We start from the raw sequence: 14,728 nt of genomic DNA, 5'->3' as shown, positions 1-14,728 counted from the left end.
ACAACATAGTTCTCCCCCCCCCTCCCCACTCAAAGAAAGACTTTGCAGTCTCTGGTCATTCATGTCCCATCACATGCTTCAGTTTGTAAAGCATGGGATTATGTAACACGTGTTGTTGCTTATAACAAATGATTGTTATAAGTCAGAAGAGACTGTCTAAAATGTGAAGGCAGACAAAATCAGGAATCTCCCTGACTTTGGCTTAGCACACTAAAATTACTCACTGTCTATAAAGAAATTGCCAAGTTTGCTGAGGATGTGAAAGTTAATACTCCCATGATATAAACTATCACTCTGTGGTCCATCACCACTCACCTCAAAAAGCTATGGCATCATGCCAATTTCTACCAAAGCTCTTCATTTTGGAAGAGGGATTTCTTAATCCTGAAATTGCCCATTCTCCAGAAGACTTCTTTACTAAAAGGTGCTTAGGTTAGTTCAGTGACTTAGCTTAGACAAATGCATTTTCTTTTATTCCATTTCTAAAAGGACTAAATATTCCTCATTAACCTTATATGTGTTATTGCTATGAGGTGAAGCTCAAAGTGAAGAAACATTTATCATTTGACTAAAACCAGAAATAGAGTTACAATTCACAAAATTCTGTTAGTCTTTGTGACACAGCATTTTTATGTGTTCCTCTTCATAAGAATTGATAATAAAGGTAAATAATTATTGAAAGTAAATACAGGTATAAAAAAGGATCATTGTTAGGGGCTGGGGATTTAGCTCAGCGGCGGCATAAGCACCTGCTTTGCAAGCAGGTGGTCGTGAGTTCGATCCCCGGTGCAGATTAAAAAAAAAAAAAAAAAAAAAAAAAAAAAAAAAAAAGGATCATTGTTAAAAGCACAGCAATAAATAACAAGTGATACCGTATCATTACCTCTGCTTTCTGGGTTCTGGGAAAAGCAGATGATTTTTCTATGGCGTAAACATCCACCAGATAAAGACAGGCTCCTTGTTCCCGATCCAGAATGGCTGCAGTCTGAATTATGCCAGTGTGGCGCCCTATAGTAAAGAGGCGTCCAACTGTTTTTTCTTCACAACGAACTGAAACAATGTAGTACTCCACAGGGGCTTCAGATCCTCTGGGACTAGCTGCTTCTATAGATATTACATTGGTGCCAATGGGTTCCCCTTCCTTCAAAATAGTTATGTATTTGGGTTGGGAAAAAACAGGTCCATCAAGGCCTTGAAGAATGATAGTCAGTTCAGTAGTTGATTTCCTCCTTTCGGGGCCCAGGTCTGTTGCTGAAACTATGAGATTATAGATCAGCTGTGAAGGCACCAGTGCTGAGGCCACTCTCAGATCACCACTGTAACGATCCACAATAAAGGTGTCAATGTCCCCATTGATGATCTCATATTCCACTTCTCCATTGGCCCCTTCATCTGGGTCAGCGGCCATAATTGTTGTCAGGACAGAGCCAATCACAGCTGAAGGGTCTGCAGCAAGGGCATTTTGTGATATAAACATTGGGACATTGTCATTCAGGTCTGTAACCAAAATGGTCACATTTTTCAAAGCATATCGTCTAGTTTCTATTGGCACAGCCTGATCATTGGCTTTTACAGTTAACTCAAAGAGATTAGCAAATTCTCGGTCTATTTCAGCATTAGTATATATAGTCCCCTTGACTTCATCTATGCTGAAGTGGTTGCCTCTGGGCATCTGTTGAACAATGGCATAGGATAGCTGCCCATTAATGTCTGCATCGGGATCATGTGCAGTTACAGAAATGACAGATGTACCAATGGGAATGTTCTCAACTATAGACTTGAAAATATCTCCAGGAGGAAAGCTAGGAGGATTGTCATTAAAGTCCCTCACGTGAATCACCACTGACATTGTAGATGAACGAGGAGGCCTTCCTTGATCTTTTGCTGTTATGTTTAGTTTATACAAAGATTGAGTTTCAAAGTCCAACTTTTTGGCAAGAAAAATACTCCCAGTGTTTGGGCTAATGCTAAAAGTTCCATGGTTGTTAGTCCCAGTAATACTATAATGTAAATCAGCATTGTCACCTGAATCAGAATCAGTCGCAGTAACAGAGGACACAAGCTCACCAATTCTCATGTTTTCCAAAACATCAACAAACAGTGTTGATTTAGGGAATGAAGGAGTATTGTCATTTTCATCCAAAATATCAATATTTAGAGTGCAGGTTGAATTGAGAGAGATTGTCCCTGAATCCACTGCTTGAATTACAAGAGAATAGGTAGGTGTCGCTTCATAGTCTAATTTGCCAATCAGTGTTACCTGACCAGAGGTGCTGTCTATTGCAAACTGTCTTTCTTCATTTCCTTTGATTACAGAGTAATGAATAAGTCCATTTTTACCTTCATCAACATCTGAGGCAGATACTCTTAAAACCTGTGTCAGGTTGGCTGCTGTCTCTGATATTGTAGCTTGGTAAAAGTCTTTTAAAAACTTGGGCGCATTGTCATTTATGTCCTTCATGTAAACATGTACAGTGGCCTGATCCTTGAGAGGCTGAGGGAGGCCCTGATCTGTTGCTATGACTGTGAAGGTAAACACTGCAGTCCCTCTCCGCCTCATAAGAGATTCCCTGTCAAACTGATGAGTGCTTGTAATTTCCCCAGTGATGGCATGCAACTCAAAATCTGGCTGCACCATTTCAAAAGAATATCTTACTTCTCCATTTGGCCCAAAGTCTTTATCTATAGCATTTACTTTGCCCACAAATGACCCAGCTCTCTGCTCCTCTTCAAAATAAAATGTGTAATTAGTACTATTAAAAAGAGGTCTGTTATCATTTACATCTTCTAAAATTACAGTAACATTCACAGTAGCACTAAGGGGTTCTACTGCTCTGTCAGAAGCAACAACCAGTAAAACATATCTGTCTTGAAGTTCACGGTCCAGTTCACTTTTTATATACAATTGGCCATCTGGGAATATGCCAAAAGCATCCCCTGTGTTTCCTTCAGAAATGGTGTAGGCAATTTCACCATTTGCTCCTGAATCCTTATCAGAAGCTTGCACTTTAAAGAATCGAGAATTTACAGGTTCTGACTCAGAAAGGGTGACTTCATAAGAAAGTTGGTCAAACACTGGTGGGTTGTCATTTACATCATAGACATACACTGTTAAGATGACACTAGAGGAGAGCTGTGGAACTCCCATATCAGATGCCAAGATTTCTATTTGATAGGAGCCAGCATGAACATCCAGGGGCCCCAGAAGACTAATATTACCATTCTTTTCATTGATAGAAAATAAATTCTTAGGGTTTTGCTTCAGGCTATAGAGTACCATGCCATTGACACCTTCATCTGGGTCCACAGCTTTGGCTTGGAAAATGCTATGACCTGCCTGCCAATTCTCCACCACATTTACACTCTCCACAGCCTGAAGGAAATGAGGAGAGTTGTCATTCAAATCCTTCACTGTTATGTTAACCACCGTGTCTCCAGTCACTGTGCCCCCGCTGGCCACTACCTTCAGCTGATAAAAGGATTGCTCTTCTCGGTCAATCACACTGGCTGTGGTGAGCTGCCCAGTAACCTGGTTGATTGCAAACATACCTTTCTGATCCCCAGTAGTAATGAGATAACTGATGTTGGAATTGAGATCCATGCTGGATGCAGACACACTACCCACATGATATCCCAGAGCCACATTCTCAAAAACCACAAAACTGTAGGCCGCCTGGCTGAATACAGGTGGGTTGTCTTGAGTGTCCAGTACTGTGACAGTAACTATTGCCTGGTTGGGAGACTGTAAATTCCCACCATCAGTAGCCACTATTTGCAACTGGTAAGCTGTTTTTTCTTCTCTATCTAGGGCTATTCTTGTAGAAATAACCCCACTTTGAGCATTGATCTGAAACCGAGACCTATCCCCAGCTGATATACTGTATCTGACAGTTCCATTGAGACCCAAGTCTGGGTCAGTGGCAGACACTGTGGTGATGTAGCTACCTCCAGGCTCATTCTCCTGAATATGAGCAAAGTACTGGACTGGATAGAATACAGGGCTGTTGTCATTCATATCCAAAAGACTCACATTTATGTGAGTGACTGATGACTGGGGAGGGGAGCCCAGATCTGTCGCCAGAACCAGCAGGGAATAGAAAGCTTGCTCTTCCCTGTCCAAAGAGGAGATAGTACTCAACCTCCCAGATACAGGATCCAGGCGGAATAACCTCTGGTCACTCTCAGTCTCTTGTAGGGAGAAGCGCACTGTGCCATTGTCACCCAAGTCCCCATCAGTTGCCCCAAGCACCAGTAGTTCTGTCCCTGCAGGGGAGTTCTCAACCACAGACACATTGTAGCCTTCTGGCTGGCTGAACACTGGCTTCTCATCATTCACATCCAGGAGTGTCACTACGAGCTGCGCATAAGAAACCTTGGGGTGAACTCCCTGGTCCCGGGCACTAATATTTAGCACAATCTCAGAAGCAAGCTCACGGTCGAGGCCCCCCGTAGCCCCTGTGGTCACCAGGCCACTATGCTCACTGATACAGAACCATCCCAGTTTATTGCCAGAGATGATGCTGTAACGCAGATTAGCGTTGAGACCAGAGTCGCCATCAGTGGCAGACACCCCGCTCACATAGCTTCCCGGGGGCGCCTCCTCGCTCAGGTTCACTCTGTACACTTGCTGTGCAAAGACAGGAGGGTGATCATTGATGTCATTAACAAAAATCACCAGGCTAGCCACGGAGGACCGAGCCCGGACCTCTGCGGCAGGGGGCGCCCCATAGTTATCCGAGACGGAGACAGTGAGGTTATAGGAAGGGATGCGCTCGCGATCCAGCGCGCTGGCCACTTTGATCAGGCTCAGGTTTGGCACTTTGCTCCGCTGCACTTCAAAGTGGCGCTGCTCATTGCCCCCGAGAATCTGCACGGAGATGTTCCCATTGGCCGCAGGGGAATCTGCGTCAGTCACAGTGAGCAGAGCCACCACAGTACCGACTTGAGCGTTTTCATCTACAGAGGCATAGCGCGAGGTGGCAGGGAAGTAGCGGAACTTCACTACCGGGTCGTTGTCATTCACGTCCAAGAGCTGAATCAGCGCTTCAGCGCGCCCGATGAGGGAGGGCACGCCTCGGTCCACCGCCTGCACCGTGAGCGAGTACTGGCGCCGTGCCTCGAAGTCTAGCGGCTCTCGCACCGTGATCAGCCCAGTCTCTGGGTCCATGTGGAAAGGGGTCCCCTCGTCCTGCAATCGATAGCGGATGTCCGCGTTGGTCCCTTCGTCTGCGTCAGCCGCCGCCACCTGCAGGACACTCGAGCCCACAACCGCGTCCTCAGGCACCCCCGCCTGGTAGTGGGAACTGCCAAAAACTGGGGGGTTGTCATTAATATCTTGCACAGTCACGTTTACCTGAAGGTAGCCCCGCCGCTTAGGTTCGCCCTTATCTTCTACCTCCACCAGCAGCTGGTAATTCGGCGTGACCTCGCGGTCCAGCCCGCCCTTGGACACGAGATGCAGGAACGCGCCCTCGCCGCTGGGGTTCAGGGTGATGTCCAGGCGGAAACGGCCTGCCTCATTGCCCCGGATGATGCGGTAGGAGCGGTGGTCCACACCATTGGAGCCGATGTCCGAGTCGGTGGCAGTGTCCAAGATGACTTGGCGCCCACTGCTACTGTCTTCCTTGAAAGTGACCACGATCGAGGGGTCCGGGAAGACGGGGGCGTTGTCATTTAGGTCCCTCACCAGCACCCTCACTTCAGTAGGGTAGGTGGGAGCGCTGGAAAGGACCACCAGGTTGATCACATCGCTGGGCAGGCTCTCGCGGTCGATGGTGGTGGTGGTGTACAGAGCTCCCGTGCTAGCATTGATGGCAAACAAGGCGTGGCTCTCACTGAGCCGGTAGGTGAAGCCCGGGCGTGTCTGGATGGTGCCTACCGGAGTGCCCGGAGGTTGCTCTTCCAGCACTTGGAACACCTGGCGCTGCTCAGCCCCATGGACCCACGCTGGCCCCGAGAGCAGTGACAGCAGCCAAAAGACTCGAAGGAGCTGGAATCCTGACAGAGTGTGCAGCGGGAGCCACGGGCGCCCAGGAGCCCTGCCTGCTGCCAAGTTCATGGTCCTGGCTCCCCGGGTCGGTGCGAAGAAGAGAACGAAAGAGCGGAGAGAACGGAATAGTATTTACAGGGATTAAGTAGCACTAACAAAAATTCAGCTGGGTCTGAGACCTCTGGTGTTTCCAAGAGCCTCCAGTCCAACCAAAGTAAGTCCCATCAGCCAAAGGCTCCAGGTAGCCAGCTGGACGCGTACAGCAGGAGCGATGGTGCGGCCAAAAGCGCCCGGGCATTCCGCGGAACCCTCTTGCAAACTAAACTCCCAAAAAAGTTTCTGGGACCTCTTCCTGAATCCCCTCTCTCCTTTACTTTGTTTTAAATCCAGAGAGTCCAAGCGTTTTCACCCGGAGGGTTCCGAGTTGGGAGAGGTTGCTTGCATTCAAGGTACACGAAGAGGCTAATTGTAAACAGTTTTCTTGAGAAACTTTAGAACTAACTTACCCAAAGCGAAGAAATTGTAGAAGGAAGAACAAACGACGGTAGCGACGAAACAGCACAACTGCGCACCGAAGAGGGAGCGGTGGGTAACGGGAGAATCGAATTCCTTTCACAAAAAATGGAGATGAGGAATTTCCTTGCTTCCTCGCTCGTCTAGAGCGAGGCTGCAACGCCGCCAGCGTCCTCCCGCAGTGGTGGCCAGGCCCGGGCGGCGGCGTCCGCGCGCAGGCACTTGGAGAGCTGCGTTGCCCCCGCTCGCCTTCGCGCCCCAGCGCCCGCACCCGGAGCGCTCAGCTGCGCCCTTGTCCCTGCAGCCGCCGCCGCCGCCGCGGACCCTGCTGCTGCGGCTTCCAGCCGGCGGTCCGGCCCCGGGCACCGCCTGGGCTGCTCCGCATCTTTCACCTCTGCCTGGGCGCCTGCCGACCCATTATTTGTACATCCAGACCGAGCGCGGGTCCCCCTTTCTTCTCAGCCTCGCTGGGGTCAGGCAGGAGCCACACGGGGTCCCCGAGTCCCCTCCCCTCACCATTCCAGATGGGAATCTTTCTCCGGCGGCCTCAATCAGAAGCCCACTCCAGAGCACCTCGTCCCTGTCCCCGTTATCTTTGCTTTTATTGTCCCATGTCAGTTTCACTTTGTAATCCACAAGGCTTTTTGTTTGGGAGAGGGGGTGGTCTGCCCCTCTTTCTCCTTCCCGGTTGGCGGCGGAGACTGGGAACTCGGCGCTGGGGTGTGACGGTGCCCTCTGCTGCTCCGGACGGCGCCTGCCAGCGCTCTCCTCGCGAGCTGGGGCTGAAGGTTGCAGCGCGGAGCGGAGCTCAGCAGCCCCTCTGCGCCTCCTCCCGGTGCGCCCGCCTCCGCCCCTTCCCGCTGCGCGCACACCCGGGCGCGCGCCCTCTCTCTCTCTCTCTCTCTCTCTCTCTCTCTCTCTCTCTCTCACACACACACACACGCACACGCACACGCACACGCACACACACACACACACACACGCACATACACAGTGTCGTAAAACACAAACAGAGGGGGAGGAGACCGCGAGCTAGAACAGGACTCAGAAACTTTGCTCGCCGCTCGTGGATCCCGCACTGGAGTTCTGCCGGGCTCCCCCTAGCTCCGGGTCGTGTCACCCACGGCCTCTCCCGGGCTCCCGTCCCTTTGGGCCCCGCCTGGCGCTCCGGCCACGGGCGCCCTCACTGTGGTTACTCGGGGTGCGGATCTCCCCGGCCTCCCCGACGGCTGGATGGGGTGTGGGAGCCCCGGAGCCAGGGCGCTAAGAAGGGGGAGGATTTCCCTCCCTCCTCCCCTCCCTCACCCCCGCCCCCCTGCCCTCCTTCTCTCCCCTCTCCCTCCTTCATGGTCAAATCTTGGCCGATGTCAGCGCAATAATAGCAAAAAGCTGCCGCAGAATGGATGGGGGTGGGTTCAGGTTTGCAGATAAATAACTAGTGGCAGGGCCTGGGGAAAGACCGTTAGGTTGTTACTCTAGTAATAACTCAGGGGTAAGGGGGGCCAGAGATATAAAACAAAGGCGAGGGGCGAGGGTCTGTTAAAGCGGGGAGGAAGGATTAAGCAAAGCCTGTCTGGGAATGCGCTGCAGCTCAGATTTGCTTTAACCGTTTCCTGCCCTTTCTGTCTCAATGCAAGGCAGGGAGCTGCTATGCATTGTGATCCCACAGAATCCGGACCAACTCTTTCCCACTCCCTAGTCTACCAGTGAGCTCTATGCAGTCCAGGGAGAGCTGAACCCTAAACCTGCGTCCACTTGCCCCTCTTCCCCACTTTCCTGGTAATAAGCTCTGAAAGGCCTGAGCACCAGCTGCTCACTTCCGGTAGGACCAGCCAGGGGAACTCAGTGTTTGCTCTGTATTGTTTTCCTTCCCAATTGGATTCCAGGTGTCGGTGCCCTAACCTTAGGGTTTCAACAACAATAACAATGGCAGCCCTTTGGAAAGAGAGAGATCTTTTCCTGTTGCAAAGTTTGGAATTTTGTTCCTTGCTGGAGTAATTTGGCTCTTGACATTTTGTAGCCAAAGGAAATTTAATAGAGCTTTGCTTTGCTTTTGTTCGGGATAAAAATATACATGGAAAAATAGAATGAGTACATTGAAATTTAAACCTTATTTATGTTAGAGGGAAAAAAGTCCACATGCCACGTATTACACTCAGATGAACTCCCCTGGAAGCACTGTACCTACTTCTGTGGCCGCTTACATTGCTTCTTTAAAAGAAAAAAAAAAAAATGACTAGGAATCAGGTCAGTATTTTTTCCCTTTAAGGAAACCAACTTACAAAATATGAATTTAAGCCAAACAATGCAAATGTAGGGCATATGTCATACATTTTTGCCACAGGAACTCCACAAACTTCCAACTTTGTGTGCCCAGAGACAATTCATGCATGAGTAAATACTGCCCTCTGCTGTTTGCTGTCAGCCCTACATCTGTAGTCGACCGTCTTCAAGTTAAATGCAGACTAAAAGGATCTGGTTAAGAGTCTAAGTCTCCTTCTTGCCTAAGGAGAGTGGAAGAAAAAAAAATCTTTAAACTCTCCTAGTGCCTTTCTTTATTTAAGGTCTCGAAAACAATCAAGAACAATAGGTCTGATCACAAATCTCGTCCTGCACGTGCCCATGGACTCTAAACTGACTGGAGAATATGGAAACTGGTTCTAAAACTATCACCAATGCTTTTATGTTAGAGCACTCACTTCTGTGTGTTCCTCTGCTGTAATATGATGAGTGAATTAGAAACAGACCAGAAAGTCAAACTTAACCATTTCTGCATTTTTAACTCAAAACTATTTGCCTACACTATTTTTAAAAAGGGATATTGTAAGCTTTTTCTAAAAAAATCTTCTCTGTGTCAACAATTTAAAATTTTAATGCCATTACCATTAAGAAAGATTTTTAGATTAACTACAATAGAGGCACAGTTTTTACAAATCATAGCAATTATATGTGATTCTAAAGAAATATGTGATTTTAGTAGAATATTTGTTTTCTTTGCTAATTCATAATCCAGAAAAGAATAAACACAAAGAAATCATTCAGATTTTTATTGCAGAAGATCATGGATTTGTGTTTTTTTTCTTGTTCAGAGAGCCTCTTGTATAATCTTCAGATATCCACAGTACTAAATTTGTTATTTGTTTTTTGTCAGTAATTTAATTTGGAGAAACAGGTGAAAATCATTCATTTTGTAAAATAAGGAGTTTAATATATGTGTGTGCGTGTGTAACTTTTAATGTAAAAAAATAAACATGGCAGAATAAACATTGAAAACATGTATATATTCAGTCCATTAAATAACTTTCTGAACATATCCTATAGAGGATTATCAAAGATGAACTAGGTAATGCTGTAGCTATTTGAATAAGGAGAAGTTTTCTGTGGTGACTCTAAGGTAATATACTCATTTATAAATAAAATTTACACACAAAATTAAAATCAACATACAAGATGTAATACAAAATAGTTAAAACTTACTTTTTGAAAAAGAATTATAGTCAAATGACTTCTATTAATTGCTCTCAAAATATTCCCTGTTGTTCAAAACACATTTACTTTGCACTTTGCATTTTTTGAAGCCATTCTGCATGTCCTCTTTCTTAAATATCTTTACTCATTCTGTTCTATCTTGATGTTTAGAACTAATTCAAACTATTTGTCTTGAATGATCATTTTATTTGAATTTGGAGAAGAGCTAGAAACTGCAGAGTGTCAGACCCAGTGAATTAAGTGGATGCAGACACGCTGTAAGGTTTTTATTTGTCAGAAATTGCACTGAAAGTTTTGAAATTGTTCAGAATATCAAAGCAGCCATGAAAAGACAGTCTATTCATTCCCTTTATACTTCTTGGCATATTAGTTTAATTTACCTGAAGAAATTACAAAATGAATTCTTCTCAAATAGTAAAATAATTCAATGTGTCAAGAAAGAACAAGTGTTCTTTTTGAATAATGTATTTTAAATACTTTAATTTACTTTCCAACTGACAATTTAACTTGGTATTGCTTTTTAACTCATTTTATTTTATTTTAATCTTGCACAACATTATTTTCAAAAAAATAATATTTTCCACTTTTGATTTAAATCTGTTTCACTGTTTTAAGCATTTTCTTCTAGACTATTTATCTCACCTTTGAAATACAGGTTGTGAATTGCCTTCAGAATGACGGCTGTTGGTGCAAACACTATTTTGTCTTTGCTCCTGAATTTTTTTTCTTTGAACTTAGCTGTGGTGTGTCCAACGTAGTTCGTTTGCGCGCAGAATTATTTTAGGTTCATTTTCACATACTTTTCTGATCATATGCTATTCTTATACAAATACACCCCACAATAAAGGAAATCAATCAGGATATCTCAGTGCTCCTCTCCTTATTGATAGTTCAGTTCATATGGAAATATTTTGGCTCCCAACTATCACTTTGCATATTTACTAAGAGATTCTTAAATCAAAGTTTTGACTTTAATTTTGCTGTCAATTTAATTATTTTTAGAAGTTTGATATTTGTTATAATTTCTCATATCTTCTTTGCCTTTAAGACCACTTTAACTTTTAAATTTCATTTTCTCTGATGAATTCTAAATATTTTCTGGCTTATCTTCCATTTCACAAAATTACTCTTCAGCTGTGTTTAATATGCATCTTAATGCGTCTATTTTTCAGTTACATCACTGAATTCTTGGTGAACCCAAATATTCTGCTTTATTATCTCATAGATAATTGATTCCTAAAAAATTATCAAGCTACCCTTCTACTTCTTCAGCACATGAAGTATAGTTTTGCTGTTCTTATAAATTTGTGAATCACAATTCTAATACCACAAACACGTAATAGTCTTCTTCTGTTTTGCATTGCTGTTGTGAATGTCAGCTCATAGCAAAATGTCTCATATGCAGTTAGTTTTGCTTTAGTGTGAGCTTCCTACTTTTATTAGAAAATTATCTGTTGCTATGCTTTGAGGCTTAGAAGAGGTGTTTGTCTTCAATAAAGCCTGGTTATGTTTTCTTTAGGAGCTTATTACCACTTATCTACAACTATCATGGTTTCTGTGGAAACTAAGATGCCCACAATTTAAAAGTAGTATTTTATGGATCACCAATACTCCCAAGTAAACAATAATAAATGACTTTTCTTCACTTTATTGCTTGAAATCCCATTTTAGTCTTAATATTGCTATATCTGTTTGATGATCATTTACAGTGACAATTATGTCACAATGCACAAGGAGACTAATTAATAAATTAATCTTGGTTGAATGATATAGTGTGAAACAGTAAGACGAAATCAAAAGAAAATGAATCTCAGAAAATGCAATATGCTAAATATGAAACTGCTCCAGTAGTGTAATCTTGAGTCATCTTTTAGCTTCAGCTTTTCAAAGATGGGTCCTTCCATCCTCCTAGTTCAAATGTTAAGGGAATTTAGTTCTTAGCCTAGTGGAGAATATAGAATGACTAAGTGTATTTCTATTTTAACTCTGAGGTATGGGCTTAGCAACTAGGCCTTCAGCACTAACACAAGTCTCTTGCTGGATTCTGCTCTCAGACCAGCCCAGGCTGTTCTTCTGTCCTCTTGCACCCTAGAGGGCAGGGCGCAGATTTGTCACGTTTGACAAATGGCCTCAGAGCAAATGCTACTTGAAGGTTGAGTTTATCTCTCTGAGTTTTCAAGGGTTCCTTTACTTTCTATGCGAATTCCTATCCTCTCAGCTTTTTTATTTTTGAAGAAAATATAAAATTCAGTAATTGTAGCTGTTTTAGTGATAGATTAATAGTCCAATATATTACTAAAATACAAAGTCTCCACACTTTATTGACTTATTCAAATGTTTTTCTCTTTCCAGTTATCTTTCCTACTTTGGTAAACTTTATGATTTGAAGTTTATGTGTCATTATGTCTTTAGCTTTTCTTGTTGTCTTTAAAATTCCTCAATATAATGCCCCTTTTATGAATTCATCTCAGGAATATTCAGCCTACTAATAATCTAGTTTTTGTTTCTATGATCACAACACATTTTTCTGCCTAACACTTCTTCATTTTAAAATAGATTTTTAATTTTGTTTTGGATTGACAATATCTGTCAATCCATCTATCTTTAAGCACATTTGTTTTAGATTTTTATGTTAAAATTGTTTGTTTCTTGTGGCCTATATTATCTGATTTACCTTTAATGAGGTATTATTTTCTTTATATCTTTATTTTTTCTATGGAAGCTTGCTTAGGTGCTTGTCAGCTCCGCTCATAATGTGGCTGAGGAGGCATCAGAAATCAAGTTTCAGTCTCAGGTTAGAGCAGGTGTTGGCAAGCTCTTTCTGTAAAAGGCAAGGAAATACATTTGATTTTGAGGGCCATTTGTTCTCATACTAATTAGCCTTTTTTCTCTAGTGTGACAGGAGCTTTAGATACCATGGCAATGAAGTACTGCTGTACCCCAATATAATTTTACATATAGAACAGGAAGTGGCGGCCAATTTGGCCCTCAGGTAGTTATTTACTATGCTCTGTTTTAGAACATAGGAGATAAGTCTTCCAGAGAGAATTTTGCCTGATGACCATGTCTATTTGTCAGCTTAAGTGTCAACTAGTAAGGTAAAGCATGATTAAGAAGAGATAATTGCTTGATATTATAATACACAGCTCTGGGACGTTCTAAGAGAGTGAGTTTGGTATTACTAATGCCTCAGGGAAGCTGGTCAGCTTAAATCTGTTCCACAAGAACACTGATATCTTTCTTGTTGCTAATTTATGCAGTGAAGTAGAAAATAAATAACACAGGATAGTGGTAAAAGCTATTTTTTTCTTATACAATATTCTTTCTGGCCAATTACAGAAATTTTCTGGCTTTTATCATTTGGTGCATAACTTTTTTTTTTTCCTTTTTCTCTCTGACTTTTGTGCGTATGTGTTTGTGTGTGTGGGCATAGACGCATATTTTCTTTTGTGACTATAGTGTTTAAATTCCAAAAGTTATGTGGAGTCATCAGTGTATGCAGATAAATCTAAAACTACATGATGGAAACTAGAATCATATTTTTTAACAGTACACTTATGGGTGAAACAAAATGAAGGGTTTGCTTTAAAATTCTTCATAATATAGTACATGTGAGTATGTGAGTAAACCCACTGGAATGGAAATTGTTTATTCTAAACGTGAGACAAGGTTTCTGACTGTTGTGGTATCTGCCACAAACTAGTAATTACCTTCCATGATTTGGAGAAACTTCTCAGTTCAACAACTGTTTGTGAGGATCTATCATTTTGTTGAAATATGTATCAAGAGCTGGTCATATTTTAATCTTTGTTAGATATAGGTATTATATTTATCTCAAACTAAAAAAAAAATAGTATGAATGATGGTTAAAAAATCTGTATGTTTTATATCGAAAACATTAACCTGAAGTCAGCATTGAATTTTATGCCAGAGTATAGAGAAACCAAGCATAGTAGATGACTAATTTATATGTCGTATGTATATTTGTCAAGACAAAGAAGTGTTCAAGGGTATGTTAGAGTTACCAGATTAACATGTGAGGGATTTTCAATATGTAGACAGTTCTGTACTGTACTGCTATGGTTTATATTAAGATGTCTTCTAAGAATTTCAGGCACTGCTGGCCGGGGCTTTTGTAAAATGACTGAATTATGGGGCCTTATAGAAGAATTGTTGAGAGGTGAGGTCTGCAGAGAAGAGACAGGTCACGGTGGGTATGAGCTGGCAATATCTATTGCTTTTTCTGGCTCCTCTGATCACTTTCTGCTTCCCAGACACCATGCCAAGAACAGTCTTTCCTTTGGCATTTCTTTCATGTTATTCTGCCTTCCAGCCCGCTAACTATGGGCTGAAACATCTACAAACTGTGATCCAAAACAAAACTTTCCTCCTTTAAGTTGTGGATGTTGGATATTGTGTCCCAGACATGAGAAAAGTCTTAAAACAGATTTTTAGAACACAGAAGGAGGATTGTTGTTGTGATACTCTCTGACCAAGTGGGTTCAGAAGCTTTTCAAACTGAGCTGTGGGAGTTTGGAAAGCTTTAGAGATACTGATTGAAGAAGCAGTCCTAAAATATTATAAACCAAACTTTATGGGAGGTTTTAGTCAGAACTCCAAAGAACAAAATGCCCATTAAAAAACAAAACAACACAAAACAAAATAAAACAGTAGATGGAAAAGACCAAGCTCTGGAGATTTTAATGGGGAGCAAAGACTTCATTGGAAGTTGGATAC

General features: G+C 43.0%; 1 protein-coding gene across 1 annotated transcript in view; it reads right to left on the bottom strand.

Annotated features, from left to right (window-relative positions):
* Positions 1-6,068, bottom strand: part of Fat4 (FAT atypical cadherin 4) — a 156,466-nt gene extending 150,398 nt beyond the window's left edge. The window contains exon 1 of the mRNA XM_063260749.1: positions 884-6,068. Coding sequence (XP_063116819.1) covers positions 884-6,058 — 5,175 coding nt within the window. The 5' untranslated portion in view covers positions 6,059-6,068. The remainder of the gene's footprint in view (positions 1-883) is intronic.
* Positions 6,069-14,728: the final 8,660 nt, after the last annotated feature.

The sequence above is a fragment of the Cavia porcellus genome, unplaced genomic scaffold (assembly GCF_034190915.1).
Source record: "Cavia porcellus strain 051 isolate PalLab524CR breed Dunkin Hartley unplaced genomic scaffold, mCavPor4.1 scaffold_14, whole genome shotgun sequence".
Taxonomy (NCBI): Eukaryota; Metazoa; Chordata; class Mammalia; order Rodentia; family Caviidae; genus Cavia; species Cavia porcellus.
This window is presented reverse-complemented; position numbering and strand designations above follow the sequence as displayed.